Source organism: Mercurialis annua, linkage group LG3 (genome assembly GCF_937616625.2).
Source record: "Mercurialis annua linkage group LG3, ddMerAnnu1.2, whole genome shotgun sequence".
Taxonomy (NCBI): Eukaryota; Viridiplantae; Streptophyta; class Magnoliopsida; order Malpighiales; family Euphorbiaceae; genus Mercurialis; species Mercurialis annua.
Window position 1 is genome coordinate 4529266 of NC_065572.1, and position 17676 is coordinate 4546941.

General features: G+C 37.7%; 3 protein-coding genes and 1 non-coding gene across 4 annotated transcripts; 2 read left to right on the top strand and 2 right to left on the bottom strand.

The window, feature by feature from the left end:
• Positions 1-589: 589 nt before the first annotated feature.
• Positions 590-8718, bottom strand: LOC130015332 (uncharacterized). The gene is made up of 2 exons (XM_056105205.1): positions 812-8718; positions 590-675 (listed from the first exon to the last, which is right to left on the bottom strand). Exon 1 carries the CDS (start codon positions 7087-7089, stop codon positions 1618-1620), a length of 5472 nt encoding a protein of 1823 aa, XP_055961180.1. The 5' UTR covers positions 7090-8718; the 3' UTR covers positions 590-675; positions 812-1617.
• LOC126676010 (small nucleolar RNA R71) lies at positions 6389-6495 on the top strand. The gene has a single exon (XR_007640188.1). It is a non-coding gene; the product is annotated as a small nucleolar RNA R71 (small nucleolar RNA).
• An 83-nt stretch (positions 8719-8801) lies between the features above and the next one.
• On the top strand, positions 8802-10023 carry LOC130015232 (uncharacterized). Its single transcript, XM_056104987.1, has 2 exons — positions 8802-9396; positions 9717-10023. Exons 1-2 carry the CDS (start codon positions 8802-8804, stop codon positions 9749-9751), a joined length of 630 nt encoding a protein of 209 aa, XP_055960962.1. The 3' UTR covers positions 9752-10023.
• Positions 10024-12800: 2777 nt separating this feature from the next.
• LOC130014761 (germin-like protein subfamily 1 member 13) lies at positions 12801-13973 on the bottom strand. The gene is made up of 2 exons (XM_056104988.1): positions 13809-13973; positions 12801-13216 (listed from the first exon to the last, which is right to left on the bottom strand). The coding sequence occupies exons 1-2, from the start codon at positions 13930-13932 to the stop codon at positions 12801-12803; spliced, it is 540 nt and encodes a 179-aa protein (XP_055960963.1). The 5' UTR covers positions 13933-13973.
• Positions 13974-17676: the final 3703 nt, after the last annotated feature.

Below are 17676 nucleotides of genomic sequence, written 5' to 3' on the forward strand. Positions count from 1 at the left end.
CAAACCAAGGGATAATCGCTGTGTCAGTAGCCAAGTTGGCTGCTTTGAGATACCTCAAATCCATCACTTCAGCCTCTACTAGTGTCATCCGATTCACCTCTATCTGCGAGAATGCTCTGAAGTGTCTCGCCAACGCATAAATGATATTCCCCATTCCTATCACTCGCTTGTATTCTCCTGGCGGTTTCGCCATCTCAAACAACATATGCAGGATACGGAATGGCATATTCAGCTTTAGCTCATCCGGATGTACCAAGGCATACAACGCAACTAACTCATCCTTCGACACCTTGGTCGACTCCTTCTTCCCGCAGACACTCTCGGCATACCACTTGTACACAATCTGCAGTGGAGCATCTCTGATCAAACTACTCTTGGCATTGCTCACCTGATAGTCGTCAGTCCCAGTAATCTCCAACCAAAACCCTGCATAGTCAAAATCACTAGGTGCTGCGCAAACACCACCCACTCCCATGTGAAAAACACGCCGCAACAGCTCCTGATTGACGACATACTCTATCCCATGCAACCTGAACTTCAGTCCATCACTGTGTTTCCTAAGAGTCGTCAGAAACTCATAGGTAATCTCCTTATACGAGTCATGTGGACTATCCTCAAGTCCCTGCAATCCCCATATGTTCAGATAACGACGAATCTCCTCCTCGATGCCTAAACCTGTCAAAGCCACACGACACATAATCTTGGCATCAGTAAAATCTCTACTTTGAAGTTTACCAAACCGAGCACCCTCTGATTCAGTGTAGATCGCAAAGGGAGCATCAAACTGATCGGAGATATCAACTTGCGGAACCTGACTGGATGACGCTGCCCGTGACCTCCCCCTTGTCAATGGAACTATCGGAGCATGTGGGGGGCTGTCATTATCCGTCTCTTGGTCGCTCGGCTCATAACTCTCAGGATAATTGGCATTTTTGGTTTTTGGCATGGTGAAAATTGATGAACGTGGGTGAGGGGAATGTGGGAAGGGCTGAAATGCTTTGTAATGTGGTGGGGATGTTAAGAAAAGGATGGGTGTAAAGAGAAAAATGAAACTGTAATTCAGTGAGAATGATATGATGGAATGGCTTTCTAATTCGGCTTGAAGAAGTAAGGAAAAAAATAATGAATTTGCCCACAAAACTGTCCAGATGCACAATTTTTTAAAGAGGCGCGATGGGAGGCGCGATGGGAGGCGCGTTGAACCCATCGCGCCTCTATATATATTTTTTTTTTATACAGCAGGGAGGCGCGATGGCTTGCGCGTTGCGAGGCGCGTTGAAGCCATCGCGCCCTTCCCATCTTACAAAGGGGCGCGTTGCGAGGCGCGTTGCTTCCAGCGCGCCTTCCAACGCGCCTCCTGCTGCAGCTGCCGAAAAACGACATATTTTGCACGCAAAAGACTCGAACCTGCACATCAAAAATCACGAACACCCCGGAATCAATCTGAACTAATAAAATGAAAATAAAACAATGCAAAAACTAATAAAAATAACATAAAACTACGAATTAAGGTAAAATCAACAAAATAAACTAAAAAGCAAAAATAAAGATAGAGTATGGAATTGCTTCCAAATATGCTTGTTTAAGGTCACTAGCGTTGACCGTGAATCACCTGGATCAGTTTGGAGTAGTGAGAGTGAAGCACTCCCTTCCTTCGTCAGTCAACGGTCCTAGGTACGGCTTGCACCTTTGTCCATTAACTTTGAAGGTCTCACCATTAGCGTTTTTCAGCTCAATGGCACCATGATCAGCAACATGTTGCACTTGGAATGGTCCACTCCATCTTGATTTCAGCTTTCCAGGGAAAAGACGCAAGCGAGAGTTATACAGTAGCACATAACTGCCTGCTGTAAACTTTTTAGGTACAATATGAGCATCATGCCATTTCTTGGTCTTTTCTTTATAGAGCTTAGCATTCTCATATGCCGTCAGCCGGAACTCATCAAGCTCATTCAGCTGCAATAGACGCTTCTCCTTAGACATTCTCGGATCAAAATTCAGCTCTTTAAGAGCCCAGTAAGCTCGATGCTCCAACTCTACAGGCAAGTGACACGCCTTCCCATAGACCAATCTGTAGGGGGACATACCAATTGGCGTTTTGAATGCCGTTCGATATGCCCATAGCGCATCATCCAGCTTCAGAGACCAATCTTTGCGTGTGCTATTCACGATCTTCTCAAGGATGCGCTTCAGCTCTCTATTCGACACCTCAACCTGTCCACTAGTCTGTGGATGATAAGGAGTCGCCACTCTATGGTAGACGTTGTACTTCTTCATCAGTGCATCAAACTGTCTGTTGCAGAAATGTGAACCTCCATCACTGATGATAGCACGTGGCACCCCAAATCTATTGATGAGCTTCTTCAGGAACTTCAGTACTACCTTTCCATCATTAGTAGGCAAAGCAGCAGCTTCCACCCACTTCGACACATAGTCGACACAAACCAAGATGTACTGGTTCCCGTATGACATAGGGAACGGTCCCATGAAATCAATGCCCCAGACGTCAAAAATCTCAACCTCTTGAATAGAAGAAAGAGGCATCTCATCCCGTCTCGAAATATTGCCCGTCCGCTGGCACCTATCACAATGCTGCACAAAATCTCTGACATCACTGAATAGTGTAGGCCAGAAGAAACCACTCTCTAACACACGTGCTGCCGTCCTGGCTGAACCGTAGTGACCCGCATAATCAGAAGAATGACACTGGGTCATAATAGGCAACATCTCCTCCTCTGCAACACATCTCCTTATCATACCATCTGCACAAACCTTGAACAAGTATGGCTCATCCCATAGATAACGCCGGACATCCGACATGAATTTCTTGCGCTGATGACTGCTCAAGTCAGATGGCATGATGTTGGCAGAGAGGTAATTGGCGAAGTCAGCATACCATGGATTCATCGTTTCCTTAATGAGCATAAGAGCCTCATCAGGAAACCGCTCATTGATGACCTCGCCTGCTATCACTGGCTCAGGAACCTCTAGCCTCGACAAGTGGTCAGCTACCACATTCTCTGTGCCTCGCTTGTCTCTAATCTCCAAGTCAAACTCTTGCAGGAGCAACACCCATCGAATCAACCTAGGCTTGGCATCTTGCTTGGCAAAAAGATATCGAAGTGCAGCATGGTCTGTGTATATGATAATCTTTGAGCCAAGCAGATACGGCCTAAATTTATCTAGTGCAAATACTACAGCCAACATCTCTTTCTCTGTAGTGGTGTAATTCAGCTGGGCTCCTGCCAAGGTACGACTTGCATAGTAGATCACGTGCAGCTTCTTCTCCTTCCTTTGCCCCAGAACGCACCCTAAAGCCTGGTCACTCGCATCACACATAAGCTCGAATGGCAGATCCCAATCTGGACTGGAGATGACTGGGGCAGTGACAAGTGCTTCCTTTAACCTGAGAAAAGAAACTAAACAGGCATCAGTAAACACAAAAGGCACATCCTTGACCAGTAAGTTGGTCAAAGGACGCGCTATAGAGGAAAAGTCTTTTATGAAGCGTCGATAAAACCCTGCATGGCCTAGAAAGGCACGAACTCCCTTCACTGTGAGTGGAGGTGGCAGCTTCTCGATCACCTCAGTCTTTGCTCGGTCAACCTCTATACCCTCTTTCGAGACCTTATGCCCCAAAACAATGCCCTCTTCCACCATGAAGTGGCATTTCTCCCAGTTAAGAACCAGATTAGTCTCCTCACATCTCTGCAGGACTCGGTCTAAGTTATGAAGACACCGCTCGAAAGAATCACCGAAAACTGAAAAGTCATCCATGAACACCTCCATAATGTCTTCAATCATATCATTGAAGATCGAAGTCATGCACCTCTGAAACGTTGCAGGTGCATTGCAGAGACCAAACGGCATACGGCGATAAGCAAAAGTGCCATATGGGCAGGTGAATGTAGTCTTCTCTTGGTCCTCTGGAAAAATAATAATCTGGTTGTACCCAGAGTAACCATCAAGAAAACAGTAGAATGCATGTCCTGCCACCCGCTCTAGCATCTGATCAATAAAAGGAAGTGGGAAGTGATCCTTCCTTGTCTCTGCGTTCAGCTTCCTGTAGTCTATGCATACCCGCCACCCAGTAACCGTGCGAGTAGAGATCTGCTCACCCTTGTCGTTCTCTACGACTGTCATACCGCCTTTCTTAGGCACACACTGAATCGGGCTCACCCATGCACTGTCTGAAATAGGATAGATTATGCCCGCGTCCAGTAGCTTCACAATCTCCTTGTGAACTACTTCCTTCATGTTAGGATTCAGCCGTCTTTGTCTCTGTGCAGATGCCTTAGACTCATCCTCGAGATGGATCCGATGCATCACTACTGATGGGCTGATCCCTCTGATATCGGATATCTGCCACCCTATAGCCAAGATACGTCCCTTGACTACATCGATGACCCTCTGCTCGTGCTTCTTGGTAAGCTTATTGCTGATAATGATAGGTAACGTGCTGTCAGCTCCCAAGAAAGCATACCGAAGATGTGCAGGTAGAGTCTTGAGCTCCACCTTAGGTGGCCTTTCTGATGAAGGAGGAGTGATGTGCTTGCTCTTCATCAACGGTTCGGTGACTGGCTCCTCAATCCATGCTTCCTCTTCTGGCACAAGATCAAGACTGTATACACAATCCTTCTCTTGATCCAGATCATCATTCATGTTGGATCCGTCTCCTTCTAGTTGCTCTCGCACTAGCTCATCTACCAAGTCTACCCGCATACACTCATCTTCAGGATTTGGATGGCGTGTGATTCTCTTCATGTCAAACTCGACGCTTTCATCCCCAATCCTCAAAGTCAGCTTGCCATCATGAACATCGATAAGAGCTCTGCCTGTGTTCATGAATGGTCGCCCCAAAATCATCGGGCACTCCTTGTCAGCTGCATAGTCAAGGACAACAAAATCCACAGGGAATATGAATTTGTTGACCTTAACTAAGACATCCTCCACAATCCCATGTGGCTTCTTCAGAGAGTGATCCGCCAACTGTAGCATCATCGGTGTAGCCTGTACCTGCTGATCACCAAACATACTACGAAACAGGGATAAGGGCATCAAATTAATACTGGCGCCTAAATCACACAAACAATTGACAGACTGCATATGACCAATAGTACAAGGAATAGTAAAACTCCCTGGGTCCTTGAGCTTCGTCGGTAGATTGCTCAGTATGATTGAGCTGCAGTTCTCTGTCATAGGTACTGTGCCCTCTGCTTCCCAACTACGCTTGTTGGTGATGATGTCTTTCAGGAACTTGGCGTAGTGTGGCATCTCTCTCAGTGCGTCTGCCAAGCTGATGTTGATCTGTAGCTTCTTGAAAGTTTCTAAGAACTGATGAAACTTCCAAGTGTCTTTTGGCTTCTTCACTCTATGTGGGAATGGCACCTTTGGCACAAAAGGAGGTGGTGGAGGTGGCTTAGTGACTACCTTTTCAGGCTCACCACCCTCACACTGTCCCTTTTCCGCCTCTGCTGTCGCACTCACTGCATATGGATCATCCAATGCCTTCCCACTCCTCAATTCAATAGCCTTGAGATGCTCTCTGGGGTTTTCCTCGGTAGTGGATGGTAAACCCCCTTGATTTCGGTTCTGCAGGGCCTTAGCCATCTGCTGGTTCTGCACCTCAAGGTTATGAATAGTAGCAGCATGATTCTTGAACGTTTGCTGCGTCTCTGCATCCTTCTTCATCATCATCTCCATCATCTTATCAATCTTGCTGTGGAGCGACTCTCCCTGCTGAAAGCCAGGTGGATGCTGTGGCCTATTATTTTGATGTTGGAAATTCCCCTGATTCTGGAAGTTCCCTTGATTCTGGAAGTTGCCTTGATTCTGTTGTGGCCTTTGTCCTCCTTGAAAAGTTGGACCTGCCTGATTGTTGGCATTACCCCCATTATCCTTCCATGAGAAATTTGGGTGATTCCTCCATCCTGGATTGTAAGTAGCAGCATAAGGATCATTGCCCTGCCTCTGTCCTCCCACAAAATTGACCTGCTCATTGGAGCCCTGTCCCATCACATAGCAGTCATTTGCCACATGGGTAGGATCGCCACATACTTCACAGCTACTCTGAACTGCAGCAACATTCCCCATAGTCATCCCTGCAGCCTGCCTCATAAGAATGTCAACCTGAGCTTGCAGTGCAGCATTCTTTGCTTTCAGATTCTCCACAGCCGGATCAGCAGTGACTGCCATTAGTCCTTTCTGCGCAGGTACTCTTGCCCTTTCATTCGGCCAAGTACACCCATTCATGGCCATCTCATCTAATAAAGCGAATGCTTCATCAGTTGTCTTCCTCATCAGTGACCCGCCTGCAGCTACATCTATAGCGCTTCTCCCCAACTCAGTGGACCCATTATAGAAGTTCTGGATCAGATTTTCCCTGGTGATGTGATGATGGGGAACTTTCCTCTGCATCTCCTTGTATCGCTCCCACGCTTCATGAATCGATTCTCCATCGTTTTGCTGATAGAGCATAATATCCCTTGTCAGCTTTGCAGTCTTGGCCATGGAGAAATATTTGCTCATGAAAGCTTTTGCCAAATCTGGCCAAGTATCGATCCCCTCTCTAGGTAATGCATGAATCCATTGTTTTGCTCTATCCCTCAGAGAAAATGAGAATAAGCGCAACAATACTTCATCTTCAGTCATGTTACTGAGCTTGAATGTACTACACACCTCTAGGAAGTTTGCAAGATGTGCATTTGGGTCTTCAGTAGGCAGACCATAGAACTGACAACGAGCCTCTAAGAGCTGAATGAAACTCGTCTTGATTTCATAGTGAGGCGTTCGCACAGGATGAGCAAAGTAGCCATGAGTAGTGTTGCCCACATTTGGCTGAAAGAATTCCATCAAGGTTGGCGCTCTCTGCCCATCATTGTTCTGGCCTTGTGCATTCTGCTGATTTGGATCCTGCGGGATCACTCTGTTATCACCCACATTGTTGAATCCAGGAGGAACATCATCATCGTTAGCCATATTAAGGTTCCTTTGAGGAGAGTGTTTTGATTTTCTGACACTGCGCTCAAAGGTAGTGAGGTCTTGCTGAAACGGTTCTAGCGGTAGTCCTTTGCGTCGTGTATTGTGCATACACTATGATAAGGGTACCTGAAACAACACAATCAACAAACCACACGCGTAAAACAGAAAAATAAAAACTAAAACAAGCCAAGCTATCCTAACTTAGTTGTTAAAGATAAGCTTTCCCCGGCAACGGCGCCAAAAACTTGTTGGCAAAATACTGCAAGCGTACAGTGTCAACTCGTAATATAGACTGTAAAGTCCGGATATCGTACCCACAGAGAAAGCTTCTAAAGACAACCAATTAGGAGACTCGATTCGGATAGTTAAAAAGATAATTTGGATTGAAGTAAGTGAATTTAAAAGTTAGATTAAACAATTAAAGAATAAAGTAAACTGAGGCTGTAAATTAAATAGGATTTAAACAATAATGAGAAAGATCAGGGATTATTAATCTACTTTATGCCATTAATCTCATGGTTTATGGATTTCGTTATCAAATTGCGGTTCAGGCTGATCTAAGGCACCTATAGCTCTCTCTCAAGCCGCTACAGGCAAAAACAGTCAATTAAACAATTAATAGGCAACTACTCACTCTCGTGTTATAATTAACCTAAATAATTAATTGATTGATGTTTGTTAAGCAAACCTAAAGAACACACATTCGCTAATTCACTCTCGTGTTGTTAACTCCTGTGTTATTGATTACACGGTCTATTTTAATTCAACTCTCTCAAGTTACAATTAAAACACAAGCCAATAGTTTAAGTGATCAAATTAAACTAAGCATTAAGAACAGTAATTAATACGCAATTATAACAAAAACCCAATAAACCAATTAATTAATTAAGCATAAATTCAATCAATAATCCCCGACAATGGGTTTAGTTACTCATGATCAAAGATAAACCAACAATATAATATATAGAATTCATAATTGATAAGATAATCAATGAAAAAGATCTCTCTGAATTATCGTACCTTAATCGCATAAAAATCCCAATATAATATCGAAGAATAAAATCCAGCTCAAAGAGTAATCAAATCGAAGAACGATGAACTAATACTGAAAATAAAGCTAATCTAGTGTTTTTAGTCTAATAGAATGGTAAACGAACTAAGCGAACCCTAATTATGCTGTAAAATCCACTATATATACCCGCTGTCAGCTTTAGACTCGTATTTTGGTGAAGTCCCGAAGTCGCCCTTTCATAATTTTAGAATCGGAATGAAAGATCGGACCAAAACGTAATTTTTGGACAACTCAGCAGACAGGCACGATGGAAGGCGCGTTGCGAGGCGCGTTGAAGCCATCGTGCCTTGCAATTTCAGCACACATTTTCCTAAGGCACGATGCGAGGCACGATGCCTCCATCGTGCCTACCATCTCGCCTTCCAACAAAACATGTATAAGACTGGAGGCACGATGCGAGGCACGTTGGTTCCATCGTGCCTTCCATCTTCCCTCAGCCAAACTCTCAGAAACAGCTCCGACACTAACTCGAAACGCCTATCCAACTCCGATCTTGCTTAGACTTCACCGTATTGCTCCGATTAGGTCCTAAACTCCGTGAAATCTACGTGGTAGTACCTGAAACGCTCAACAAAGAAATGAGACCTAATATGCATAAAAAAGATCACTAAACACACGTAAATAACTCGTAAAACAACGGTAATATAGGAGTAATTTCACTCCTATCATATAAAGATAATGATACTGTCATCAAGTTTCTTAAAGGTTTGAATGAAAACTTTGCTACTTTTAGGTCTCAGATTTTGATATGGAACCTTTGCCAACCATAAACAAAGTCTTCTCCCTGGCTAGTCAACATGAGAGACAAGTTTCAGGGATGTTGCCAAAACTAATTGAGCCTAATGTTTTCTATACTAACACAAGCCCTGGGAATTCTGTTACTGATCAAGCTTCCAGTTCAAATGCTAACAGCAATTTTAAGAAGGCTGATGGTAACAGCAGCTTCAAGAAGTTCACAGCTACAACTAGTCAGTACAAATGCACTCATTGTGGTTTATCAGGTCATTCAGTGGACAGATGTTACAGGAAACATGGTTTCCCTCCTGGATTTAAGTCAAAATTCAAAGGAAAAACTGCTTATACTAATCAAGTGGACAGTGCTGTAGAGAATGAACAGCATGTTTCAAACACTCCTTATTCATCTTATCCATCCTCAGTGAATATGGATATGAACAGATCCTATTCAGCTCCTATGAACACCAATAATGATTCAATGGCCCAAAATATGCAGTTAACTACTGAGCAGTATATGCAATTGATGAGTCTGCTGAACCAGGATAACAATGTACATGCTTCTGCAAATACTTTCTCAACCAATTTCAATCCAGCAGGCAACAATTCAGGTATACTCTCTATGTCCTGCTTTATAAAAACTTGTTTGAAACATGATAGATGGATTGTAGACAGTGGAGCTACAGATCATATTATATGCTCATTAGAGTATTTTTCAAGTTATAAAATTGTTTCAAATTGTTTTGTGCATTTGCCTAACAACCAAAGAGTTAAAGTTTCACATGTTGGTACTGTAACCTTATCACCTTTCTTCATTCTTCAAAATGTCATGTATGTACCTACTTTTTCTTTCAATCTGATATCAGCAAGTAAATTGACAGATTCAAAACAATACTACATACTCTTACATTCTAACAATTGTTTCATTCAGGACACCAACACCTCGAGGAGGATTGGTTTAGCTAAAAAGGAACATGGCTTATACTTCTTGACTCAGCCTTCATTTCCACATTCCAAATCTGTTGTTCCTAGTTCTACTCAAAATATCACCTCTGCTGCAATTTCCAATAACAACTCATCTGCTGATATCTCAAAACTTTGGCATTTTAGACTAGGACATTTATCAAATCCTAGATTAGATGCTATACACAATATTGATTCTTGTGTTCCAAAAACTTCTATTGATCATTGTAAAATCTGTCATTTGTCTAAACAAAGAAAATTGTCCTTTCCTGTTAGTGTTTCCATTGTTAATAAAGAGTTTGATCTTTTACATATGGACATATGGGGTCCTTTCAAAACAGCATCTCATTATGGACATAAATACTTCTTATCAATTGTGGATGATAAGACCAGATATACTTGGATTTACATGATGAAACTAAAGTCAGAAGTCCAAACTCTCATTCAAAATTTTGTCTCATATGTTCAAACCCAGTTTGATACAAAAGTAAAGTGCATAAGAACAGACAATGGTCTAGAGTTCAATATGCCAGTATTCTACAATTCTAAAGGAATTGTGCATCAAACCACATGTGTATACACACCACAACAAAATAGTGTGGTAGAAAGGAAACATCAACATATTCTTAATGTGGCCAGATCACTTCTTTTTCAAGCCTCTCTTCCTGTCATTTTTTGGTCTGATTGCATATCTCATGCAGTTTACTTAATCAACCGCATTCCTTCTCCAATCATTGAAAATAAAACCCCATACCAACTTCTATATAACAAGGTACCAACATACATAAATTTAAAAACATTTGGTTGTCTTGCATATGCATCTACTATTGATCACATGCGCAGCAAATTTGATGCTAGAGCATCAGAAAATATTTTCATTGGTTTTTCAGCAACAACAAAAGGTTTTAAGTTGTATGATCTTACAACTAAACATATTTTTTTATCTCGTAATGTGATTTTTCATGAAAACATTTTTCCTTTTTCAAAATCTGTTGTTTCCACAGACATTTCATCTTCTAATTCAAATATGTTTTATGATGATGACATTGTTAATATACCTGCTTCTTTACCTGTTAACACTTCTTTACCTACTGCTCCAACTTCACCTCTTTCAAGCCAGTCTAATCTTTCAAACCAACCTACAACAGATCACTCATCAACCAATTCTCTCCCTGACCAACCTTTAGTTGAGGTCAGACAATCTCACAGACAGAGATTTGCACCATCCTTTCTTAAAAACTACCAATGCACTTTAAAACAACCTTATGTTTTCAAACCTACTGATTCCACCCCTCATAGCATCAATTCAGTTTTATCTTATGATAAACTTTCCTCATCTCAAAGATGTTTTTCTGTGCAAATTTCTGCTACATCTGAACCAAAATCTTACAATGAGGCCATTCAATCTGATTCCTGGAAGGCTGCTATGCAGTCTGAGTTATTTGCATTACAGCAGAATAACACATGGGTTCTCACTTCTTTACCCAAAGACAAGAAGGCTATAGGGTGCAAGTGGGTTTACAAATTGAAATATAAGCCTGATGGCTCAATTGACAGACACAAGGCAAGATTAGTTGCCAAAGGGTATACTCAACAAGCAGGCATTGACTACCTAGACACCTTCTCACCAGTAGCTAAGATGGCTACCATCAGAGTCATGCTTTCTGTTGCTGCTTCCAAGAACTGGTTTTTACACCAACTTGACATAAATAATGCCTTCTTACATGGAGATCTCCATGAAGAAATCTATATGCAGTTACCTCAAGGATATGTTTCTTCTGCCCCTAACCAAGTGTGCAAGCTACAAAAGTCACTCTATGGTCTGAAACAGGCAAGCAGAGAATGGAATATTAAATTGACCACTGCTCTCACTCAATTTGGTTACAAACAGGCTCATGCTGATTCAAGTTTGTTCATTAAGCACAATCAAACTTCTTTCACTGCACTGTTAGTGTATGTTGATGACATTATATTGGCTGGTGACAATATGGAAGAAATCAATTCAGTCAAGAAATTTCTTCATGAGCAGTTTAAGATCAAGGATATTGGAGTTCTAAAGTTCTTTTTAGGATTGGAGATAGCACGCTCATCTAAAGGCATCAATTTGTGCCAAAGAAAATATACTTTAGACCTATTACAAGATACTGGCTTCTTGGGATCTAAACCAGCTCCATCTCCTATGGTCTCTTCAGTCAATTTGCATCAAGAATCAGAAATGCTCCCTGATGTTTCAATCTACAGAAGATTAATTGGCAGATTGATATACCTTTGCTCAACCAGGCCAGACATTTGCTTTGCTGTTCAACAGCTGAGTCAGTTTATGGATAAACCAACTGCTCTTCACCTTCAAGCAGTTCATCGCCTTCTCAGATATCTCAAAAGCTCCCCTGGTCAAGGAATTTTCTTCTCTTCACAGAATTCTTTACTTCTTAAGGGTTTTTCAGATTCTGATTGGGCATCTTGTCCATCCACCAGACGGTCTGTCACAGGTTATTGTATTTTCTTGGGATCTTCTCTGGTCTCTTGGAAATCCAAGAAACAAGCTACTGTCTCAAAAAGCTCTTCTGAAGCTGAGTATCGTGCCTTAGCCACTGCTACATGTGAACTTCAATGGCTTTCTTATCTTTTGCAAGATTTGAATGTCCATCATTCTCAGCCTGCATTAATGTTTTGTGACAACCAATCTGCAATACACATTGCTCATAATCCTGTATTTCACGAAAGAACTAAACACCTGGAAATTGATTGTCACATAGTTCGCCAGAAAATTCAGTCCAAATTGCTGCACTTACTTCCGGTCTCTTCTCAGAATCAATTGGCTGATTTTCTGACAAAGCCTCTATCTCCTCAAGTGTTTAAAGCTTCTATATCCAAGCTGAGCATCCAAGACTTGCATGCTCCAGCTTGAGGGGGACTATCAACAGAACATGCTTTCTGCATGTTTAGGCTGTGTAGCTTCTTAGCTAAGTAATTAGTTAGAAGTTAGTTATTTTTATGCTTATGGCATGTTGCCAGCTGTCATATTCAGTTAGGAATGTGCTGTGCGTGTGAGCTAGGTAATCAGTAGCAGCTTGAGTATAAAAGCTGATGTAACTTCTCTTTGCAAGTGAATGAGAATCAAATCTGTTTTTGCCAAATTCAATACATCTCCGGGGTATAAAACTTTCGAGATAAGACGGTTAGGGTTTGATGTAACGAAGCCAACATATAGAGTTCCTTGCATCACTACAAGGATTTCGGTGGCGCGTGGGTGCGTGTGGGGCGGGTTTAAGCCACCGTTTGGTGCGTAGTCGAGACGAGCAAGAGAAATGCCGAGGGTGTTGAGTCCTGCTATTTGATCTACATTCAGGAGAGTCACATTGACTCCATTTTTATTTGAAGTATCTCTTGGAATGTTTAGTCCAGGAAAGAAGAAATCTTCGGCAACAACTTGAGCTGGGTTCTTGCAGAATTTCCCATTCACAAACACTGCATGAGAACGTTATTTGTTACATTTCATGCAAATATATGCCAAAATACGAACTTAAAGATACCATAATTTAATAAATGCAAAATTATTTTTATGTTCGTAATGTTATCCATTTTATTAAATATATTTCTAAAAAACTATTTGAACATTTTGGTCCGTCAATTTTATAAATTGGAATAAATATATAAATTGTTTCAACTTATAAAATTGACGGAGCATAATGTCTAAATTATTTTTAGAGAATTTTTTCGCCTCAGATGAACTTTGTTTGACTTATGTATTGAAGGTGTTTCTAAAACTGTCTAAATCAATAATAGAAGAGACTATATAAAAGCAAGTAAATCTTTATCACTAATATAAAATTAGTACCAGCTAATAAAATATAAATCTATATTAAATTAAAATTATTATTTCCTGAGAAATTAAAAAATCTTAATATTTTGATTTTATATAAATGAAACCTCCTTACACGGAGAATTTAGTTTTCTAATACTTAACAGTAAGAAAAAACAATGAATTTTTAAAAATTTGGCCTAATTTCATAAATACAATAGTAATTTATCTTAAAAATAAAAAAAAAAGTTGGTATACCAGCATTCTTGGGCTCATCTACGGCCACACAGAAGTCTTGGAGAGGGCTAGGATCGGAGGCCAAGGCAAATGAGAAAGCCGAAGCCAAGAGAAAGAATGAAGCCATAAATTGAACACTTTTCATTCTTAATTATAAGATGAACACTATAATTAATATTTAGTAAGCTAATTGTTTGGTTTAGTGAGAGATATGAGAAGCCTTGCATGGCTATTTATAGGTAAAAATCACAGAACAATTCAAGCCATTTTGCTAATTATTAAATCTCAATTAGCCAAGTCATCTAAATTTGTTTGATTTTCTTTTTCATTTTCATTACATCACTGCATTTTCACCTATTGAAGTAGTCATGTTTATGTTTTTTCCTTCCTTAGACCTTTTTTTTTTCTCATTTGAATTACTTTTCAAGAGAAATTCTTAGGTAGACTCAGTCTATCACGTCATCCGTGGACTAACCTATCATATTATGACACGTCGTTAAAATAATGGCCCTATCGTAATATTTCTATTCAAAAGTGTAAATAAGTAATAAACAAAATTACGATAGGGCCATCATTTTAATGACATGTCATAATATAATAGGTTAGTCCACGGATGACGTGGTAGACTGAGTCTACCTAAAAATCTCTCTACTTTTCAATTTGAGCAGTTAGTCTCAATTACTTTTCATGAGTTACTTCTTAATTGATCAGTAAAATTCTATATTTATTACTCCCGCATACTCATTTTAATTGAAAAAATATTGAGAGGAAAATTGACTTTTTTAATCAAAAAGCGAAACTGAACTTTCAATCATTATAAGATTTGCGAGTATAATAAATACATAAATGTATAATATGTTTTCAAATAATTTTTTCTTTAAATTTATTAAAATAATTAAAATTATATAATCAGTTCATGTAAATTTTATTTAATATTTAACTAATTTATCATAAAAATAATTATTTTTAAAGATATCGAAATCTATTTAACACAAATAAATATATAAACACATTAAAACAACCAAGAGTAAAAGAAAATGCAGAAAAAAAACTTCCATATAATTTTACCTAGAAGTTTTCCAGGAAAATTTAATTGAAAAAGAAAAGGATTTTTTTTTTAGAAAAAAAGCATTATTGTACTAAAGTAATCGGAGTTGTTAATAGACTGGTAGGTGATAATGACAGAATCACTGTAAAATTCATTTCATATATAAATAAATGAACAAAATTACTTTAGGTCTCCACATGTATCATTACTCACAAATCACACTATTGCCTTTTTATTTGAAAATTAAAAAAACATAATTTTAATTTTAATTTTTATTTATGTGAATAGTTTAGTTCTTCTGTTTATCTAATTCTTGAATTTATATTTTTAATATATCTAAAAAAAAAATATTATGATATTTAGCCTTCACTTAATTTTTAATATTTATTAATATTTTAATTTTTTGGAAAAATAATAATTTCTCTAGTTAATTTTTAGATTTAAAATGAAATGATAAAAATAAGAAAAGTAAAAGTTAAATAAACTTAATTTATGAAGCCATTGAATTTAATAAATTTATAATTTTTATCTATATTTGTGTCAAAAATATATTTAAAGAATTGAAAATTAATTTTTTTAATTAAGTTTTTATGACTCGGTTGACTAAAGCAAATGAGAGACTAAATATGACAGAAATAAAACTAGAGAATCATATTCTTTGATTTTTAAACATGAAATAAGAAAGTGTGAATTGATTGGTAGATATGAGAACCTCAGAATAATAATTTATTTAGTAATTATTGGAAATAGACATAACATGATATGCTATAAACTTTGAAACATGTAGTTATAAAATTAATTTCTAAATAAATCGAACCCAGTTAAATTTTTTTATAAAAAGATTTACTAAAACCAAATACACCATAAATATTTTCCATTAAAATGTTCGACAGGTTTTATGTGGTTCAGACTTCAGCGTACTAGCTAGCTAGTAAATACGAAATCTCTGGATATGCCAACAAGGTTAAGGTGTATTGTATTCGAAGAATGGAGCAGTACTTAGCTATTTTAAAAAGATTAATTGAAAGTGAAGTTGAGATTAATTAAACTTATTTAATTGATTGGACTAACAACAGGATGAATATATTTATAATTGACTTTATTGTTAAATATATCTTAACAAAGATTTCATATTTGATTGTGTAAATATTTTTATAGATGAATGTCATCCACTTTACTTGGCTGCTTCTTTTACCATATTATAACAAAATTCATGTCTCTTTTTACATCATTTTTTTTTATTAATTATAGCCCTATATATATTCTGATTTTAGATAAAAAAATATATATTCAGTAAGATCAATTTGAAATTTATTTCTAATTATAATTGTATTTTACTATTTTCTAATTAACAACATCATCATAAAAATATAATTCTAATTTGAAGTTTTAAAAACAAATTTGATTCTGCATTTTTGAAGATATTTTTCTTTTTTGAATCTCCTATAATAATTTTCATTCAATAGATATAATTATACAAAAGATAAATTTTAAAAAGTCATGAGATTATATATTTTATTTTAAAATGTTTTTTTTTAAATAACATACACGATTTAAATATTCTACTTCAGATTTGGGCACGTTGCTAAGTTAAATAAAAAAAATCTTTATAAAAAAAAACAAAATATAGTGATTTTAAAAATGTTAATTGATATTACTACCTCTGTTCAAAATATTAAAAATTAAGGCAATGTATTTATCCCTCTTTTAATCAAAAAATAAAAATAAAAAATGGATTTCACATGATTACTTTTTGAGTAAATTGCTATGACACCCCTCACATTTGACATAATTCACAGTTTAGTCCTTCTTATTGAAAATTGAATTATATAGCCCCTCACTTTTGTTTTTGTCAATGATTTAGTCCTTCCGTCCATTTTGAATGTTAGTCAACAAAGTTAACGAAATTATATGGTCCCCCACTTTTATTTTTCTCAACAGTTTCACCCTCATTTTTGTTTTTGTCAACGATTTCGTCCCTTAGTTTTGATAATTAATTTACTCATAAGTCCTTTGACTTCGTTGACTAACACTAAAAATAGATGGAGGGACTAAAATGTTGATGGAAAAAAAAGTGAGGGATCATATAGTTTAGTTTTCAAACAGGAGGAAATAAAGTGTGAATTATGTTAAATATGAGGGATTTATAGTAATTTACTCTTACTTTTTCATACGTAGCTGATTCTACGAATAATCCGCCATATTTTTATCAACGTGGGGGAAGGATGGTGGCATAGTCAGCCTTTAGATTAGACTAAAAACTAAAAAAAATTAACCATAATCCTACTTGTGAGTATAGAAGCTTGAAGTATGCTTATTCATTCAAGTTGACTATTAGTTGTTTTTTTATATACATATAATTGGAGAGGAAGAGCGTTTATGTGAGAATTTAAACACACGGTCTATCAGTTAGATGTCCAGCGCTTATACCATTTGAGATTAGTTCATTGATAATGATTATTAATTATTGTACATAAAAGTTAAATCATTTCGTCTCTTAAAAAACTGACTTTATTTGCGGAGCGTTCATCGGATTACTCCCGTCATATCAATTGTATAATCATCATTTTACAGGTCGTGTATCACATAACAAACTTCATCAATAAGATTCATCATTGAAAAAAAAAATTCTTACTACAAATATAAAAAAAAACACATGGATTTTTTTTATGAATACATAGACTAATATATATTATTAATATAAAAACATAAAATTCTTAGTTAGATCATATTTTTATTACATGAAATTATTATTAAATCTGAATTTAAGACCTGGCAAGGTTTTTAAAATTATTATATTAAATAGAAATACATGAAGAAGTACATAAAAGTTTAATCAAC

Bases quoted from the DNA above. Each gene is read 5' to 3' on its own strand.
- LOC130015332 (XM_056105205.1), bottom strand. From the start codon at position 7,089: ATGCACAATACACGACGCAAAGGACTACCGCTAGAACCGTTTCAGCAA.
- LOC130014761 (XM_056104988.1), bottom strand. From the start codon at position 13,932: ATGAAAAGTGTTCAATTTATGGCTTCATTCTTTCTCTTGGCTTCGGCT. The intron at 13,217-13,808 runs GTATACCAACTT...GTTCTCATGCAG, and splicing joins AGATGAGCCCAAGAATGCTG to TGTTTGTGAATGGGAAATTC.
- LOC130015232 (XM_056104987.1), top strand. From the start codon at position 8,802: ATGGAACCTTTGCCAACCATAAACAAAGTCTTCTCCCTGGCTAGTCAA. The intron at 9,397-9,716 runs GTATACTCTCTA...TGTTTCATTCAG, and splicing joins TCCAGCAGGCAACAATTCAG to GACACCAACACCTCGAGGAG.